General features: G+C 42.0%; 1 protein-coding gene across 2 annotated transcripts in view; it reads left to right on the top strand.

Annotated features, from left to right (window-relative positions):
* Positions 1–342: 342 nt before the first annotated feature.
* stim2b (stromal interaction molecule 2b) overlaps positions 343–19,910 on the top strand; it is a 76,842-nt gene continuing 57,274 nt past the window's right edge. For both annotated transcript variants that reach the window (XM_033651620.2, XM_033651619.2), the window contains exon 1: positions 343–1,498. In XM_033651620.2, coding sequence (XP_033507511.1) covers positions 1,366–1,498 — 133 coding nt within the window. In that variant the 5' untranslated portion in view covers positions 343–1,365. The remainder of the gene's footprint in view (positions 1,499–19,910) is intronic.

The following is a 19,910-nucleotide window of genomic DNA, read 5'->3' as shown; positions in this document are numbered from 1 at the left end:
ATCTTTAAAAGCAACAAAAAAAAGTGCTGCCCGAATCAGCCAATCAGCTTCTGCCATGTTGGGACACTGCAGCCAATCAGAGCGCTCAGCCGGCAGAGAAACTTGCATGTCCCCGGAAAAGTGTAGAACAATGCAGCGGGTAGGAGCGGGTACCATCCTCCGTGTCACTGTGGCTGAATTAAAAACTTTTAGCGGAGGTTTCCTCCGGTTACAGACTGTCTGTGAGGGTAGCTAACAACACCGGGTGAGCCGTGAGCTTCCCTGCCCACTATCACGGCGTGAAACCGTGTAGAGCGTGGGAGTGACACCCGGCTGAATTCCCCGTTAAAAACAAAAACAAATCCCTCCGCTTGTGTCTCGCGCACCTCCACCTCCAGCAGCAGCAGCAGTCGTGGCCAAATTAAACCCCCTCTCTTCCTCCTCCTCTCCTCCTCCTCCTCCTGTTGTCAAACCGTTTTGCATACCGACTTCCGCCCCGCTCGGCTCTCCCTCCCCTCCGTCTGCATCGGCCGGCGAGCAGCTGATATGACAGCAGGACACAGTATCACACCGCGCCGCGAGAAGCTGACTTAAAAACTTCATTTGGGAAGTAGGCGGATGTCGTGTGCGGTCGATGTAGGTCGGGGACGGATCGGGCGACACGGAGGACGGGGACGCGAGTGGGTTTTTTGATGCGATGGGATTTGCTACTTCGGCGTGAAGAGGCGGACCTATGAGACACTGCGAGTTCAATATGCTGAAGCTGTCCCCGGTGTTTGTGTACTGTACGTGGAAGTACAGAGACTGTTTGCCTCCAACTCACAGGCCCACGTAAGGATTTAACACAGCACTATATTTTTATTATTTCAGCGCACGGATACGCACCGCAAAAAACCTCTACTACCATTTTTGTGTTTGTTTTGGAGCGGGGGTTCCTCCACAGAGGCTGCATGTGCTCTGCTCCTCCTCTGTGTCCGGGATTTTATTTCTATTTCTGCTAAAATATATTTGTTAAATAAATAAATCAGACATGGGGGACTGGCATGTCGTAGCTGGCAGCAGCAGTCACCCCTCTGACACAGACAGTAAACCCATTAGAGTCTTTTTTTGAAGGGGCTCTTATTTCAAAGTTGTCCCACGATGAACTATTATTTTGCAGGTATTTTATTTTTATTTTTTATGCGTTAGCTGGTAGGGTTTTTATTTAACTTCACGTTTTTTTGTTTTTTTTTTTAAAAAAAAGACTGGTATTTTTTTTTATTTATTTTTGGCTCAACCTGATTTTTTTTTTTTTTTTTTTTTAATCTCGGGATTGCCCCAGTCATCCCCACGGATACGAAGCTTTTTTTTTTTTTTGCACCCCTCCTCCAGCCTCATTTTTCCACCATGAGTTACATCCACAAGGTATTGAATGTATTGCTACGTGGACTCGTCATCTATGCGGTACTGAGCTCGGAGTGCACTTACTCGAATGATCTACCCAGCCAGTCGTCTGATGCTGCAAACGTAGCCACCACAGGTAAGCGCAGTCCATGTCGGGGTGTACAAGTGTCTCCATACCTCCTCCTCCTCCTCCTCCTCCCCCTCCTCTCCTTGCTCCCTGTGGCTTTCTCGGGGAATGTCCTGCGCAAGGGATGCATTTTATGTCGACAGCCCTTCTCCTCTCCTTCTCTCCACCTCTGTACATTGCTGAGGAACGCATGACATGACAGGAATGCAGGCTGCATCCTCACTGAGGGGATTTACTGTAATGGTGCCCTTCATGTGTCACTGAGGATGCTGTGGAGGTGCAGCCGTATACAATAGCATCATGCAACATGTCAGGTTCCCCTCTGTGTTTACACTTGTGTTGCTGGTCATTACCACAAGGCCACAGGTGACCCCCCTTCTCTCTTGACATAATGAGAAGCATCTGTATCACTTGGCACTATTGATCCCTTTAACAGGCTTTTGTACATTTTGTACACTCTTCTGACATTTGCCCCAACTTAAAGGTCCCCCATTAATCTCACATTTAGGTTCATACTTGTGTTTTTGGTTTCTTCCTGAACACGTGTACATGCGTTAATGTTCAAAAAACACATTATTATTCTCATACAGTGTGTCTGAATACACCTGCAATCACCGTCTGTCTCAAACGCTCCGTTTTCCTATCTTTAAAGAAGGTCTCACTGGAGTTACAGTGCGATGCAACAGCTTGGGTCCATGTTTGCTTCCTGTCAGCTGATTTTATTCAGGAAACACTGCAAAATATTTCAACAGGAAATACAAAAGGACACATGCAGAATTTGTGTCTCTATTTGGTATACGTGTGACATCACAAATTCACAGAAAGGCATCATTAATGAATGCGAACTCTGTGCATTTCTCTGTAGACAAAGTGTTTTGATGCTTTCACAGTATTTATAGACTAGACCTTTTCACTGTTGGTAGACAGTGTGATGCTTTTTAGTGGGCGGGGCTTAGCTGGAGGCAAAACAATCCTCCACAGACGTTAGCTAGGGCTAGCTAGCAAGTTCTGTTGGCTCGTTTTAGACAATGGAGGAAGATGATGCGAGTGGTGCGTTCAGAAATGCTCTTTCAAAATGTTGGAGCGCACTCTGGAGCGTTCGCAAAGTCGAAGCGCTGTTGGAAGTGCTGTTCGGTTATCCAGAGCACCGCACTCTTAAAGTGGCAGAGCGCACTCTCTGCACTCTGTCTAGGGAGACGGAGCAGCAGAATGCGGAGCGGAGTAAATGTGTGATTCATGTAGAAATATAACTCTCCGTTTCTTCGACCAACAGGGCTCTCATTTTAGCGTAGAGCGTCCAACTGAATTTACGAACGCACCATGTCAGGTCACTCACTCTCCAGGGCCGCAAGTCTTACGTGAAAAAGTAAACACTGACCAACAGGACCAGACTGGCCGACTTGTATGCTCTCACTCAGTGGATGGATGATGTCACAGGAAGCCAATCTTTCCTCCATTTTGTTTTGCTATCGAAGCTAACGTTAGCTAATAAAGTTTAAGTTTTGAGCCATGACTCCTTCTATTCTGGCTCCCAATAACACAAGATGACATTTTAGACACGAAAATTAATTCGAACCCAGGTTTTGGGGGCCCGTACGTATGGAGTTTGTCAACGTGGGTTTCCTCCAGGTACTCCAGCTTCCTCCCACAGTCCAAAGACATGCAGGTTAACTGGTGACTCTAAATTGTCCGTAGGTGTGAATGTGAGTGTGAATGGTTGTCTGTCTATATGTGTCAGCCCTGTGATAGTCTGGTGACCTGTCCAGGGTGCTTTTCTCCCAAAATAGGATCGACTCTAGACCCCCCTGTGACCCCTAACAGGATAAGCGGTTAAGGAAAATCAACTGTGTCCATGTGTTTATGTACATGTACACATGATTGTTTAAATGTATATCCATACAGTATCTATGACCAGTGGATCCATTCGTAACCTATTCAAGTTTTGTATCTTTGTCAGTGTCTCAGCCGCAGTTTTATATATTCAGTGAGGCTACTTGCACAGGTGTTTTGCTGATCGTTGCCAGAATCCCACAGGTGACCCCCCCTGACGAGAGGAGGATTTCCATCCATTTGCATCTGTTTTCACCTCGCAATATTGATCCATTTAACAGGCTTTTGACAGCTGTCCTAACCTGAAGGCCCAGACTAGTGCTATTTCTTTTATTTTATATATCTTATTATTTAAAAGTGACAACACCAATAAACACTGTTACATAGATGTAACATATATATTCAAAAGGCATCTAGCTGAAGCTATGTCGTAAGAATTTGGGTTTAAGCACCTAAACGCTCCAAGGTAAAAACATCATGCCAGACAAAACACACAGTGTCAGTGTGTAAATGTACATATGCACACAACTGAGTATTGACATAACCCTTACAAGTGTAAATATATAGGTGTGCGTGTGCAGTGTGTAACCTGTGGTTCCAGTTAAAACCTGTCACATGTAGTTTTAGTCCTGCATATTGAAAACTTGAAATTTCTGCCAGCATATATTCAGCTTAATGCACCTGACTGAATCAGGTAATATCACAGATATCTGAATGATGCTGATATGTTCGTAAGCTAAAGTTTCACTCTGATAGTGTTGGGTTTTTACATGTGGATTGCTTCCTTTAATAGTCTTTGAAGTTCTGCTTTCACTATGGAAACCACTTGCTTTCATCCACTCAGAGACGACCTCAATCTCTGTCAGTAACACAGACACTATGATTGAAAGTGACCGTAGACTCAAGTCAAGCAATACTCAAGGTATCTGTAGTAACTGGAGTGGATGGTATCTGTTTTTACAATCCTGCATAGATATAGTGATGGCTGTGCTTAAAGCCTTTTACTTCTTTCCCTGCATTGGACAGTTTAAAAAAAGCTCCAAACACAAACTATGATTTAAATTAATATTTTGGGAAAGTGCAGGAAGTTACTGGTCCTGGCCATGAAATATTCAGGCACAAAACAACCTGTAAAATGGGTGATTGGTGTTTTTACACTTCAGTTTTTTCATGAATTAAACAAGGTATGACGTTTTTGATAACCTTTTGTTACCTTTGGACAAAGTCAGGTTTGCTGTTTCCCCATGTTCCCAGGCTTTATGCTAAGCTACAAGCTAACTGGCTGCAGGCTGTAGGTTCATTGAGTCCCATACAAAAAAACTCAAACAATTAGTAAGAGTCAACGCACCCCGCATACACAATAACAGGGCTAACTGGTTGCGTCATTTGGCTAATGCTACGTAATGGTTATTAACGAGTTGAACAACAAAGTTTAGCCGTTTTGCTGTTGGTTTAGTTTGTTGGGACTGTTGAATGTCTTTGTGTCAGATATTAGCCGCTGCTGCTGTGTTAGCTCGTGCTAACTGGGCAAATGTTGAACTGCCCAGCTGCCTCTACGCGGTAGCCTAGGCCGTACGCAGACCTCCTTTCTATTTCTGTAAGCTGAAACCATTTCCCTCAGTGAAAAGAAGCTTTTATTTACTTTAATTTCACATATAAGAAACAATAAATTGTGAAGGCCATAAAGCCTCCACAAAATAGCATTTTAAGTCTTGTGTGTAATTTATCCTGGCTTCATATGAGCAGAGGAAATCTGCTCGTCGCTAGGCTAATTTATACAATGTAAAATGCCATAGGTTTGTGCTAATAACGTTAGCATGTTGCATTTGTGGGGAAAATGTGTCCAGATAAAGACAAGTGTTTGTCTGTGAATGCTGCGAGTTATAGTGAAGCTGATTTGTGTACTTGTGTTTGAAAGTGTCTCTATTAAGCCATGTTTAATGCATGTTTAATGTGTGTTTTGAATCAACTAAACTTTACGGCACTTCACAGAAACCCCGCCATCAACTAGTGTTTTGGAGGTGTAACTGAAGAGTGACAGACACATTTCCGCAGTATAAATGCTCACAACGGCGTTGACTACATTTGTGGGATAAAGCGTAGGGTCTAAAGTATAAATCCACGTTAACCTGTGTAACGGCAGCAACAGTGCTAACTAGCTAAGGTTAACGTTAGCTAGCTAGCTAGCTGAGCTTACAGGTTAGGAAGAAAAGTAGCCACCTCGGGGTAAACAAAACATTCATTTTGGATCCGAAATAAGTTTTTAAATGATTAAATCAGTCGTAATTTTTATTTACCTTTAAACTGAGTTCTGCTTATTGGAAAATTGCTAGCCTTACGTCTACCCACATCAGAGGAGGAATTCAGTTGTCATGGAGATGATACAGTCGACCACCCTTGAGAAGAAACATTGGTGATGATCTCCCCTCCATAAGTGACCTCCTGTTATCATGTGACTGAAATCCCATACTTAGCTCATGTCATAACAACTGAACCATCTCCATGACAACTGAACAAACTGATGACGGCCACCGGAGGAGGCCAGAAGTGTTAGTGTCAAACAAAGCGACACCGATGCAGATATTAGCAAGTGAAATCCCATGATGCTTCATTTAAAATGTTATTTTCGAGCATATGTTTTGGGACGAATACTAAATGATATCTGTGTTCTGCCAACATTGACGATAGACAGTGAGGCGCTGCAGCTGAAGACAAACCCTGTAAATGGAGGCCTATAGACTCATCTATATATTCATGTTCATCTGACACATCCCCTGCCTGTCTGTTTAAGGCTGCGGGAGAAAGTAATAAACCTCGTCCCAGACAGCTGTTAAGCATTCATGACTGTCTGTGTACACGTGTTAAGCAGCTCCTGAAAATAAACCCTGGATATACAGTATATTGATTAATAAGGCAAAAGCAGACTTGCCCTTTTACACAACAACAACAGCCCGACAGTGTTAAACGGGGCCACTGGACGACGTCTCCCTGTGAACAATGAAGTGCAGTGGATGCAGGGATAGTGGTGACTTAATTCAGTGTCAGTAAACATGACCGCAGCGTTACCCATTTCCCAGCCGGCTGCGTGGAAAGGTCAGCTGCCTTGTCACTGGTCTTGGCGTCAGGCGAGGAAAACACAAGGCTGTGGATGTGTGTGAGTGTGTGTGTGTCCCCTGGTAGCTCCTGTTTGCATAGTTTCCTTTATAGATTAACAGCTGCTGAAGTGAATTCTGAATTGTTTGTTTTGCTGCTTAAATACTATTTAATCTTGGTTTGAAGGTGGAAGATATTTGCGTATCTCGTCCCAGTAGCCAAAATAAATGTTGGCATTGTACGTTTCTGCAAACCAAGGGTATTAGGGATGCACGATATTGGATTTTTTGCCAATATCTGATATGCCGATACGTAACAACTCATTTGACCAGTAACTGATACTGATAAAGATACATCCGCTTTTTTCCCCCACCTAATTTTAGTGATCATCAAATCTCCTCTGTAGTGGAATTAACATCATATTATACATGCATATTCCTATTGTGAAGGCCCACCAGCAGCCGATATTGGCTGATACTGATGACATACTGATATTATGGAAATTATTATTTGTCAACAATGCTGTGGTTAATGTGTGATTAGGTTTACGCACAAAACCGCTTTGTTATGGTTGGAAAAGATCACGTTTTGGCTTTAGATACCCACTTTTGGTGGCTCAATCCCGGCAGGAAACATAGCAATGCCTTGGTTAAAAAAACAACCGATTTTCGTGGCATTATCCCTTGTTGAGACACAGCTATGGGTTGCTAAAAAACACCCACGTTTGGTGGTTAAAAACAAGTGGTTTTGTTGTTTGTTGGTCTCGAACAACGGTCTACAGCTTGGCAATCATCTGTTGTGCCATCCACCATCCCCACTTCTACTACGTCCGTTTAGTGACTCTTTTCCGCTTGTGTTACTGTTACTGTATCATTGCATTTTAGCTAAATTTAGTACGTAATGTTAGTTGGGATGTCAGTTGTGGTTAAATTAGCTTGTCATAGCTTGACACCCATTACTGGTCAACTGTAAAGAAGAAAATGCAAAAATGAGCTTTAGCACCACATTTTAAAGTGCTATCCATTTATAGATGATGAAATTTTAATGTTGTTTGATGTAATAATGTTTTGCCTTTTATTTTCTGCTGTCTGCTGGCTAGCCGTGTTAGCATGCAAACATATATTGCCCACTGCTCACCCTGCGGTCGGCTGGTTAGCTAGCCTTGGCTTTTTCGCACTGGGCATCACTGAGGTCAGGTGGGAGCTAGCGGCACTGCTCATTCCTGACTAGTTTTTTTAAAAAAAAAAAAAAAACATGGTGGCCACCCTCCGGTCTCCCTGCTGAGTAAGCAGCTTCATTTTGTGCCTTAAAACCCCTTTAGCATTGGTAACTTGGTTAGCACTTCCAGCCATGCTTACACTGCTAACAGCGCTAACAGTGCTAATAGTGATAACAATGCTAAGGGGGGTTTACAGCTCAAAACTGAGCTGCGTTCTCACTGGGGGAGGAGGGAAGGCGCAGTTTTTCCTTAGCTTACCTCTTTGGTCAGGACGGCATATTAGCCGTAATCACCAAATGAGCGGCGCTCCTAGCTAGCTCGTGGTCAGACCCAGGCGATGCGCAGTGCTGTAAACTTTAGATTAGCAAAATAACCTAAAGACTGACATGGGTAACTGGTCAAAAGTATTCTAGGTGGTATTAACAGATGGCATAACAGTTATCGTTATCTACAGTGGCTGAAAAGGGCAAATGCAGCAACAATGCCAAGTCAAAAAAATCAAAACGGACCAGGTGTCACTGGATACTGCGTAATTCATTTGTAATTTAAAAACAAACCAAACCAAAATTTAACCGTTTTTTCGTTTTAAAGCATTAACGAAAAATGAGAAAACAGAGCCATTTTTCCTTTTTTTTTTTGGTGCAGAATAAAAAAAAAACACCAACCAATTTAAAGCAGTTTGTTTGTGTTTTGTGGCAATTCCTTTTTTCCTTTTTCATTTTTTTTTCTTTAATTTTTTTTTTTTTCATTTTAAACTAAAAACGAACTCAAGTGGTCTATTTGTGTGGTTTTTTTGCCAAATGAAAAATGTCCATTTCGGTTTTTACTTATTCCTTTTTGTCATTTCTCATTTGGAACAGACATGGTGGACGGACAGGAAGCAGATTTGAAATGTAAAAAAGTAAAAAATAAAAATAGATACAAAAATAAAATAAAGAATAAAAGTTTTTTTTTTAAAAAGTAATTCATTGCAAAGTCAAAAGGGCACATCATACGATGAATGAATACAGATAACAGTATTAAGTAGGCCTACCTTGACGCAAAAGAAATACAAAAATTGAAACATGCTGCAAAAAGCCAAAACATCAAGCATGCTGCAAAACAATCGGTGTCAAGCTAATGCTAGTTACGTATATCTGTTGCTAAAAAGAGAAAAGAAAGTATATCTGTGATGTTTTTTATGTCTTCCCGCCTCAAAAAAAAAACCAAAAAACACTTTCTCATCTGGTCTCTTTCTCTTGCGTCGTAAATCAATCCCAGAAGCACTAGATATACAGCATTTTTCTGTCTCATTTGTTTTCAGAGTTTAAGTAATTTTTGAACTGGTATTGTTTCTGCATTTCCAGCGTGTTTGCTCTAAATGTATTTGTTAGTCTTTCTGCAGCACAATCCCATTGTTGTATTTGTTTTGGATTTTCATATATTTTTAACTTGACATTGTCACTGAAGCTGCAGCATGTTTCTCCTAATGGAAATATTTTTGGGCTATTGTGCTGCGTTTGCTCTTTTCGTCCTCCGTAATTATCACCCAGATAGCGTGGCTTTAATGGTATGATTCATCACATCTATGAGGAGTAACACTTACTCGAGGATATTTGCACCTTCAGAAACTAGGTTACATTGCTGAGTGATGCGTGTGTTCGGGTATTACTTGCCTGCAGGTGTATTTGAACACACACATGCACACACACACAGTATGCACCTGTACCTGCCTCGCACATCCAGTAGTAAGGAAGGTTTTTCTCGCCCTGGCTCCCTCAAAGCTGCCATTTAGCATGCTGTGAGCAGTGAGGGGTGAGACCTGGGTGGGGGGGCTGGCTGTAACATTTGGTGGGTCAGGCAGCTCCCTTGTGATTTCGGATCTTCAAAAGAGCTTGGGCCGGGAGGCTGGGATTCGGTTTCAGAAATAAAGCCGAGGATGGTGATGGAGGATGATTACATAAGTGTGCAATTTGTCTTCAGAGATGAGTCATGTCAGAGTTCCCCACTAGATCTAAAAAACGTGTATATATTTAGATATTAAATGTTAAAATGATGATGTGATATTAATTTTTCTGATATATAATTTCATTTCTGCAACCAGCTGTCGTCATGTTGAGCGTCGCCAATCTCTTTATTGCAGTCTAGAGATTGTATGTTATTTTAAGAACCAAGATTAACAGGCCGATTAATTTACTTCCCTTATCTTGGAGGAACGATGAAGAAGCTGAGTCAGGTGCGGCACGTAATTGACTGTTGGTACAGATAACCAGTTGCGCATGATTTGAACTGCATGACAGGGCGTGGAGTTGTTTGTGTGCTTCAACTCATTTCACAGCGTGTTTGTGATCATGTGATGTGTCAGGTTTTTGTACAACAACAAAAACTTGCTCTCCGTTGTGGACCTTTCCAAGTGCTTTATTGTACATATACTTGCACACACTGCAGGTTTTTTAGGGTCGAATTCAGGGTAGATATAAACAATAGGAGTCATAAATCATCTCTGTGCACCTTAAGGAAGAAAAGGGTGTTTGGAATTTAGGCAAAACATGCAAAAAAGGAAAAAGAGAAAGAGGCAGTTGTAAAGGGGATGGGTCGAGAGGCTGTGTGAACGTGGTCTTCCCCTGTTTTAATGGTGTATTTAGCTTGTTTGGCGTTTCAACAAACAAAGCCCTTCCCTCTCCAAGGAACATCCAGTTCTCAAATAATGTGCCTGCTGCATGATAGTTGTCTCAGATACAGGGGCCCCCATTTAGCATAAGCTTTACATAACTTACAGATGCAGAAAGTGGCTGCTGTAGGTTAAATTACACACAGTCAAAAGCAGTAAAGCAAACCGGAGTCGAGCTCTCTCTCACACTTGCTTGTCATGCACGGTATTTCCACATGATCTATAACTCCACCGCTAAGATTTCACTCAGAGATTGTCCAAGTTTGGAGAGAATTTTGCTGAAGATTGCTTTGTTTACGCAGCTAAATCAGAGGTGACACTGGCTATCTGAGAGCAGAGCGACCGCATTAATAAAAGTTTCAACATTTGCCTATCTCACCAGGGCCTGCTTGAGTACTGCAAGGAGCAGAGGAATTTGCATTTTGTGATACTTCCGTCGCTTACTTGCTGGCCCACGTTCTATCAAAGTAACACAGCCGCTTGAGGAAAGCCAGGCTTTCTTACTTAATGTGGTGTTGGGAGCCTCAGAGGGAGTTTCGGGTTGGCTCTGGGGGCCAATGGTGACAGAGTGTCGGGGGGAACGTGGAGCGAGTCGTAATATCCTGGTTCTGTGGAGCACAGCTCAACAGGCAAAGCCATTTCCTTTCCCTGACTGGAACAGACTGTTCTGAAGGGTTCGTCATGAGCCAAGAGAGGAAAAAAGAGGTCAGACTTAACCAAAACTCTCCAACTAACCCTGAGGACACTTGTGAGAAGCAGGGCCACACTGACAGCTGTTTTGGTAATCAGTTAATCTGTTCAACATTCATTTGATTAACTGATAAGTAGAAGCTAAGCTTTATAAGAAAGCTAAGCTACATCAAGAGTAAGTACCAAAAAAGCCACTGCAATAAAAATAATGACATTAAATACATGGACATGCAGCCATACACCAGAGGTGGGAATCACCACAGGATCCATGATACCATATTATTGCAATTTTAAATATGTTGCGATATGCCAAGTATTGTGATAAAAGATACTGGGGATCACAATACTCAGCAAATCACAACAAATTTAAAATCACAATAATATTGTATCGTGACTTAAGTATCGTGATGATATCGTATTTTGGATCCCCTACAACTAAAGCAATTTTTATAGTTGTGTGCAGATGCTACGCCGTAGCCTATGCACGTCGCCTATACCGTTGCGAGCATTTTCACTTCTGCGTTGGTGTTTCAGCGTCGTCATGCGATTACACCACCAGACCACTAGTTGGCAGTGGGGTATATGTGCCACTGTGTTAAGCATTTCTGTATCCTTCCTCAAACATTAACAAACATGGCGACCGTGAGTGAGCAGATCGTGTTGGAGCTCGTGTTGGTTTCTTTTACTGAAAGTACTGCAGTACCACCACGACCACTGAACGGGCGGAGGCAGAAGACGGTAAATTTTCTGTGCTTGTCCGACCACTAAGAGATATGGACGAGGAAATGCATTTCGCGACTTCAGGATGTCGGCTGGCAGATTTGACGATTGGGTTCGTTGATTGCTACCATTTATCTCCCATCAGTCTACTATTGATGATAGAATTCATAGACATCGACTTAACTCCTTTCTCGAAGTGAGGAACCCTCAGAGAATTAGCCCTCCTGCTCTGCATTTTCTCTCAGCTGAAAGTCCCTAAAATGCTCCATGGGTTTAGTATCTTTCATCTCATTTCAGTTTTATGGACTGCAGCTTAAATGTTTTGGTTCAGTCTCACCACTCATCAAATTATTTCCAACCACAGCAAAAACACTCCGATAAATCTACTGTACACCACCAGCCCAGCACCAAACGGCCTACAGGCTAAGTTAGCGACCAGCTGGTGAACAAAATGGAGCATTTGGCAGCTAAAAGTCAGCTATGTCCATCAGGAGTTGGTGAACACAGAGCTAATGATGGACCGACTGTCATTAGATGGCCACAAGCTGGATAAATAGGCCGCTGTTTGCCGTATCAATTTATAATTTGATAAAGGTCAGTTTTGTGTTTACAGTGTGCTTCCAATTGGCTAAAAAAATCCATTAATTTTGCTTTAATGCAAAATCCATCTGTCAAAAAAAAGCATGGGTTCGGTTATAGATCCCTAATAACCTCAAATGAAAGGCCTGTAATGCATCGCCGCACTGACGCCACTCAGTTGCCCAGCTGACTTCCCCCAGAACTGGACAGCTGCCGCCCATCTCAATCAGGGGCTTTAGGGCTGTGATCCAGTGTAATGAAGCCCGTCACCAGCAGACTCCCCCCTGGTGTATTTATAAAGCCACTGGTGAAGTTTTCCATGTGCATTTTTCCATCATGCTCCTTGTCTTGGTTGCTGCTGACAGTGACGCGGTGGGTTCAGAGTGTTCTTCGTCATTACGCCGCGGCATCGGGCAAGTCTGACTTTCAACTGGGCTTTGTTTAATGGTTTACCCCATCGTCACCAGCCGTGACAGACAGCAGAGATCGGATTAGAAGTCACTAACAAGTGCTGTGACAATCAATGGTGACCTGATTCACTGGCATGGTGGCGTTGTTAAGTTGGTAATCTACATTGAGGAGCTATTGGTCTTTTTTCCATTTATTTTTTTGATATCTGTGAGACATATTAAGGGGGACCTATTGTGCTCATTTTCAGGTTCATACCTATATGTTTACCACGTTTACATGCTTTAATGTCCCCATACTGTCTGTGCTGAAACACCTGTATTCATTGTCTGTCAGAAACACTCAGTTTTAGCACCAGTCTCTTAAAGCCCCCCTTCCGAAAATTCCCAGTCTGCTCTGATTGGACAACGTTTCCGGGTCTTTTGCATTTCGGCATCTCTGCACCATCACTGCAGCCAGGGAAGACTGAAATGGTGTATAGTGGCACTTTCTACTACGAAAAAAGCTAAAAAAGTTTCTTAACCAATATTTTTCGACCTGGAATATAATTCTTAACTAACATCAGCAACCCTGCCATTAACATGTAGCTACATGTAGGATTTTACATACAGCCAGGGAATGACTCCCTACAATGGTACACTTGTCTTTATCTGGACACATTTTCCCCACAAATACAACATGCTAACATTATTAGCACAAGCCTGTGGCATTTAACATTGTAAAAATTAGCCTAGCAGCTAGCAGACTTTTCCTCTTCTCATATGAAGCCAGGGACAACAGTAGGGGTGGGAATCTTTGGGCACCTCACGATTTGATTACGATTTTTTTCACAACACACATTTCTTTTTGTCTCACTGAATAAGCATTCAACACTTGCAATTTTTAAAAACAGTGCATTTGTAATAAGAAAGAGTTGAATTCATTTCCATTATATTTTATTAAACATATAAATGGAAATGCGTGCAAACTGGAAAGTTACAACTTCGTTGTACGGAACCAAAGGTAACAACAGGTATCTTAAATCACAAGATAAAATGCGCAGTTAGAGTAACAAATGATTCGGTGGCGACAGACGTCCACGCATCACATGTAACCGCGTTCCTACCTGCCTGCCTTCAACAGTGAGGCCATGACTTCTGTTTTGGTTTGGTTGTAGAGTGTCGGTGAAATAGCGTCAGGATGGGATGGTGTATCTGGGCTCCAGTGTATGCAGCAGTGCTCGAAATCCCTGATTTTCCACGACAGAATAAGGACGCAAATCCTTGGCAATAAATGCCGCGATGGCCTTCGTAATTCGCTTCGCCTTTTCCGATGAGGGTGGCAGCTTTCTAATTGCTTCCTCGATTGTTCTCTGGTTGGTAGCGCCACTAGTTGCCGCAGCAACAACAGCCTGCCGTCTCCCTGACTCCTCCGTCAGGTGGAATCGAGTTACATGGCTTCTCATGTTTGCTGTGTTGCCAAAGTTTTTTATTTTAACACACGACACAGCTTACATATAACGTGGCTCTCGTCCAGTTCGCTTCCACCGTCAACGCTGTAGAAGCCGAAGTATTTCCACACATCTGCTTTTAAATTAGAAGAAGCTGTTCAGCTCTCACGGCGAGGTGGGTAGCGGTCAGCCATGTTTGTTTTCCTCTGTGTGCGTGTCGGCGTGTCTGCTCCAGGTGCGCATCCCAAAGTGTCCCGGAGATGACACGTACCGCACTTCTTAGTTCCGCATTATTTAGAACCTTCTGTATTACTCTAATTAACAGATTTAAATAATCGAAATTTGGACGTTTGTGAATCAATTCAGATTCGTCCACGTCCGAATCGCGATGCATCTAAGAATCGGAAATTTCCCCCACCCCTAGACAACAGCAACATTTAACAAAGGTAACGTTACAAAATTAGACTCTGTTACAACTCACAAGGTTCACTGACAAAACAACTCTTATACTAAACACGTTTTCCAAACAAATATAACATGCTAACATTATTAGCACAAGCCTATGGCATTTTACATTGTATAAATTAGCCTAGCGACGAGCAGAGATTTCCTCTGCTCATATGAATCCAGGATAAATCACACACAAGACTTTAAATGCTATTTTTGTGGAGGCTTTACTGTCTTCACAATTTATTGTTTCTTATCTGTGAAATTAAAGTAAATAAAAGCTTTGTTTCCACTGAGGGAAATGGTTTCAGCTTACAGAAACAGACAGGAGGTCTGTGTCGCAGTGATGAAGTATAAATCCTGCTTAACTAGTTTACTGCTACTTCAGCTATCTTACCAGAATATGCACCCACAATTATTTTTACAGTAAGGACCACAGGAATAAGGTGGATAGGTTTCCCTCATGTTAGCATGTAGCTACATGTAACGGTGTATGTAGTACAAGTGCTTGCAGTAATGTGCCTGGAGTAGATGACCATATAAAAAATCTGTCACGAGCTGATGTCAACTTGCCTCGAAAGTGGAAAAAGAACGTTGGAAACAGTATTCAGAACGGTCTGATGCAAATGAGTAAAAGCATAATGGGTCCCCTTTGACTATAATTTAACTTTTCTGTTTATGGTTATCAGGACAGTTGCACCATTTCTCCTCAAACACAGAATCGCTGTCAAATGATCTACAACAGTGAAACAAATCCTTGTGTTACATTGTTGAATCTCTAATACACGCACCAGTATGTTCGAGATAATTCATTCATAAGCAGACAACACGCGCAGCAAGTAAGCTGATTCACTGGTGTAGAAAGCGCCTCAGTAAGAGATGTAGGTCACTGTACTCAGCTGTACAGTGTTTCCTGCTGTGAGTGGCCGACAGTAGCACAACCATCTGCCCTCACCCTGCCCGGAGGGGACTATTGTTGTCCCGCTCCGCCACACGTCAAGGTGTTGATCCCCCAGCTGGCAATGTGTGGGTGCTTGGCTGGGCGAGCCCTCCGTGATGGATGCACACAAGCTGGCAACACTGGCTGCCAATGGGCAGGAAAAGGCACGAAAACATATAGTGATGTGTATGGTGCTTGTTCCTTTTTTTTATCTCACTTCCTCTGCCTTTGGCTGTTCTCTGTTTAATGTCGTCAGGTAGAGACATAGGGCTGGAACTAGAGCTGCAACAATACTCACCAACTAATTTGATAATCAGCTGATTAATTTGAGGTTTTTTATTTGAAAAAAGTCAAAATTCTCTGATTCCAGCTTCTTAAATGTGAATATTTTGTGGTTTCCTTCTCCCTTGCTATGACAGGAACAGAATATTTGTGGATTTTTCACCCTTTTCTGACATTTTATAGACCAAACAACCAATTTACAAATTAACTGACAATGAAAATAATCAATAGTTGCAGCCCGAGCTGAAACAGTTTGTAAATGGCAACTATTTTGGGTAATTTTTGAAGGAAAAATGCTCAATACTTCCTGTTTTTTGGCCTTGGCCAGACAAAACAAGCAATTTTAAGATGTCACCTTTGGCTCAGGGAGACCTTGATGCCCATTCATAGGCCACATGATGAATAGATTCATGGCAACAATCGTTGTTAGTTGCGTCTCTAATGTTTCAGAATAAAAGGCAGATAGGGGTCACAGCCTCGTCCTGTTACAAGAGTGGGATCCTGCTGTGATAATACTTGTCACCTTAACACAGGAAGAAGCCAATGCCATGCCCTTCACAGCAGCCTAAAATTGTCACTGTGGCCTGCTCACTTTGCATTTCACTTCCTGGATAATCATGTGTCTCGACCAGTGCAAAATCTTATTCATTTCATCTGTTGTGAGCCTCATTAGACCCTAACCTATAAAGTGTTTGTAACTAATGTGTTTGTTTTCCAGTGTGAGACTTCCTGTGAAATTAGGACGGTGATCAGATGTTACGTCTTCAGCTGATTCTCCTTTCAGACACAAATGGATCTATATTTATATGTGTATGTATATTGAGTGGGATTTAAAGTTAGATTTTGGATGCGAGGAGCAGTCCCCTCTGATTTCAGGGACTTTCCCTTGGCAGAGGGCACGTGATGTGGTGGCCTGGGCAAGAGGGGCAAAGAGCGGTGTGGATTTCTTTGGTATGCTGTCCCCTCTAAAGTCTGTCGCTACCGATAGTCGTGCTGTGACCTGTGCTCACAACAAATCAATATACAAGTAGAGAACAAACACAAGGGGGAGACTCAGACGTGAATGTGATACATAAAGAAAACTGGAGAAAAGCAGCACAAGGATGCATGTTTTTTCTTGTCAGTGTTGGGTTTACAGCTTCTTTTGACCCCCAAAAAAGTTAATACAGGCTTAAGGTTGCATTATACAATTTCCATTATTCAGACAAGCAAGCAGGTGAACAGTTTTCCTCTCATGTTTTGGTTGGACCCTGTAAGGCTGTGATGAGTTGACTGCTAATCCGCCTTAGTGCTGTTAACAGTAGCATGTCCGGTCCAACAGGTGGGCTCTCAGGAGCCACTTGGCCTCCCCTTGATCTGGTCCGAAATGGGCCCAGTTTGTATTACACATCAGAGGACCTGATAAAAACTGAATGACTTTCCTGAAGCAAGTGGGTCACAGGTCTGTGAAAGGCAAGGCCGGGCTAAAGCAGCCCGAGCAACAGCCCATTGGCCCTCTTAGGCTGAGCTGCCCCTCTGGAAGGAAAGTAAAATTACTGTTTTCTTTTTGCTCTTGTGGCAGCATGAAGATGACGAGCCAATGCCATTGCTTAAGTTAGACTTAATTAAATTATATTAATATATCCAAACTTTTGTTTCTTTTTTATAGTAATGCCTCCATGACACATAGGCCTAATTGGGGTGGCGCAAAGCTAAAAAAAAAGTGGTGCAAAGCAGTGCCCTATAGAGACAGAGCACAATGCGTCACAGTGATTTATACTGGCTTCATATGAGCAGAGGAATTCTCAGCTTGTCGCTTTGCTAATTTGTACAATGTAAAACACTGCGACGCAGACCTCCTGTCTGTTTCTGTAAGCTGAAACCATTTCCCTCAGTGGAAACAAAGCTTTTATTTACTTTAATTTCACAGATAAGAAACAATGAATTGTGAAGACAGTAAAGCCTCCACAAAAATAGCATCTTAAGTCTTGTGTGTGATTTATCCTGGCTTCATATGAGCAGAGGAAATCTGCTCGTCGCTAGGCTAATTTATACAATGTAAAATTCCATAGGCTTGTGCTAATAATGTTAGCATGTTGTATTTGTTTGGAAAACGTGTTTAGTTTAAGACAGTTGTTTTGTCAGTGAACCTTGTGAGTTGTAATGGAGCTGAATTTTGTAACGTTACCTTTGTTAAATGTTGCTGTTGTCCCTGGCTTCATATGAGAAGAGGAAAAGTCAGCTAGCTGCTAGGCTAATTTATACAATATTAAATGCCACAGACTCGTGCAAAAAACATTAGCGTGTTGTAATTGTGGGGAAAATGTGTCCAGATAAAGACAAGTGTACCGTTGTATGCAGTCATTCCCTGGCTGCAAGTAAAATGCTACATGTAGCTACATGCTAATGGCAGGGTTGCTGATGTTGTTAATTTCTCCCTAGTTTTGAATTATATTCCGACTAAAACAAGACCAGTAATAAAAATATTGGTTAAGAAACTTTTTTTTGTGTTTTTCATAGTAGAAAGTGCCACTATACTCCATTGCAGGGAAAGTCCACTAGCTGCTAAGCTAATTTATACAATGTAAAATGCCATAGGCTTGTGCTAAAAACATTAGCATGTTGTATTTGTGGGGAAAACGTGTCCAGATAAAGACAAGTGTTTGTCTGTGAATGCTGCGAGTTATAGTGAAGTTGATTTGTGTACTTGTGTTTGAAATTGTCTCTATTAAGCCATGTTTAATGTGTGTTTAATGTGTGTTTACACCATGTTTAATGTGTGTTTAATGTGTGTTTACACCATGTTTAATGTGTGTTTAATGAGTGTTTAATGTGTGTTAACAGCACTTCACAGAAACCCTGCCACTGACAAGTGTTTTGGAGGTGTAACTGCAGAGTAACACAGACACACCACCACACATGTATAAATGTCAAGAGTCAAACAGCCATTTTCTACATAATTGATTAAATGGGAAGTAGGCCTATTTTTTGGGAAGCATTTTCTTTAAAGTTAAAAGTAGCCTGATGACAAACTAAAATCAAATACTTCAGTGATCAGTGCACATAAAATTATATCTGTGCATAGTATGTAAATTAGTTTAATTTTTAACATAATGTTAAAGAAAGTGATATTCTGTAGGGGATTAACCCCAAAGGTTGCCTTTCAGGTTAGATCAACAGCCCCTCAAAATGTCTGTGTATGTCCCTGGTAAAAGTTTAGGAACTTCTGTCTGCACATGATTTGTTTCTTCTGTGTTTCAGATCAGAAAACTTATGTTTTGATGTGAGACACAGATCATCTGTAACCTTCAGAAGTGCCACTGTTAATCCTCTGCAAGGGTATTGCATCACTTGCAGAAACTTTCATTGATGTCTTTATTTGGATTAACTCTGCAAATCGACTTTGCTATTGTCTTAAGTGTGGCACTTATTCTTAGCTACATACTGACGTCCATATTTAGGAACACCAAGTTAAAAAAAACCCCACCAGAATCCTGTTAAGCAGGAAGGTGGAAGACACACACAGGAAACTGGCAGAAAGCCAAACCTGCTGCTGTCTGCTGCAAGTCTTCCAACCAAGACACTGTGTGTCCAACACCAATTTATCTTTTAGTGCCACTTTTCAAAATGAAATGAAAAACACGTGTCCTTGCCCGCCCGAGACAGCGGCTTGTTTTGACAAACCTTGTAGGTTTAAAGATAGGAGTGAAACTTTGAACAGGCTGTTCTCGATGTTCCATTCCTTCACATAAATGTCATTTTAAATCTTTCCCTCTCAAGGCTGTGCAGAGGTCTGTGTTGAAATTTATAATTTGCACACATCTTGAACGATGCTCCAGTCATGTAAGATCCAACGTGATGTATGCGTTGTATAAATCTTACAGGAAGCGAGAGCAGTGTGCAGCACTTTGTTTCTTCAAGTGCTCTTCACCTGCTTTTTTTCAAGGTGCAAATATTTGTCTTTCATGGTTGTCATGCCACTGACAAGCTCAGGCTTCTTCTTATGACAATGCACCTGATCTGACCTGAAAGATCTGTGTGCAGTCAGTTGTCAGGTTTATTGATGCAACAGTAGTCATATAAATTTGAGTCTTAAAAGCAGCTGAACACATTATTGTGACATTAAACCACCACTGAATGTTAATGTTGGAATGT

The sequence above is a fragment of the Epinephelus lanceolatus genome, chromosome 22 (assembly GCF_041903045.1).
Source record: "Epinephelus lanceolatus isolate andai-2023 chromosome 22, ASM4190304v1, whole genome shotgun sequence".
Taxonomy (NCBI): domain Eukaryota; kingdom Metazoa; phylum Chordata; class Actinopteri; order Perciformes; family Serranidae; genus Epinephelus; species Epinephelus lanceolatus.
Note: the sequence above shows the minus strand (reverse complement) of the source record. Positions and strands in the feature narration are given on the sequence as shown.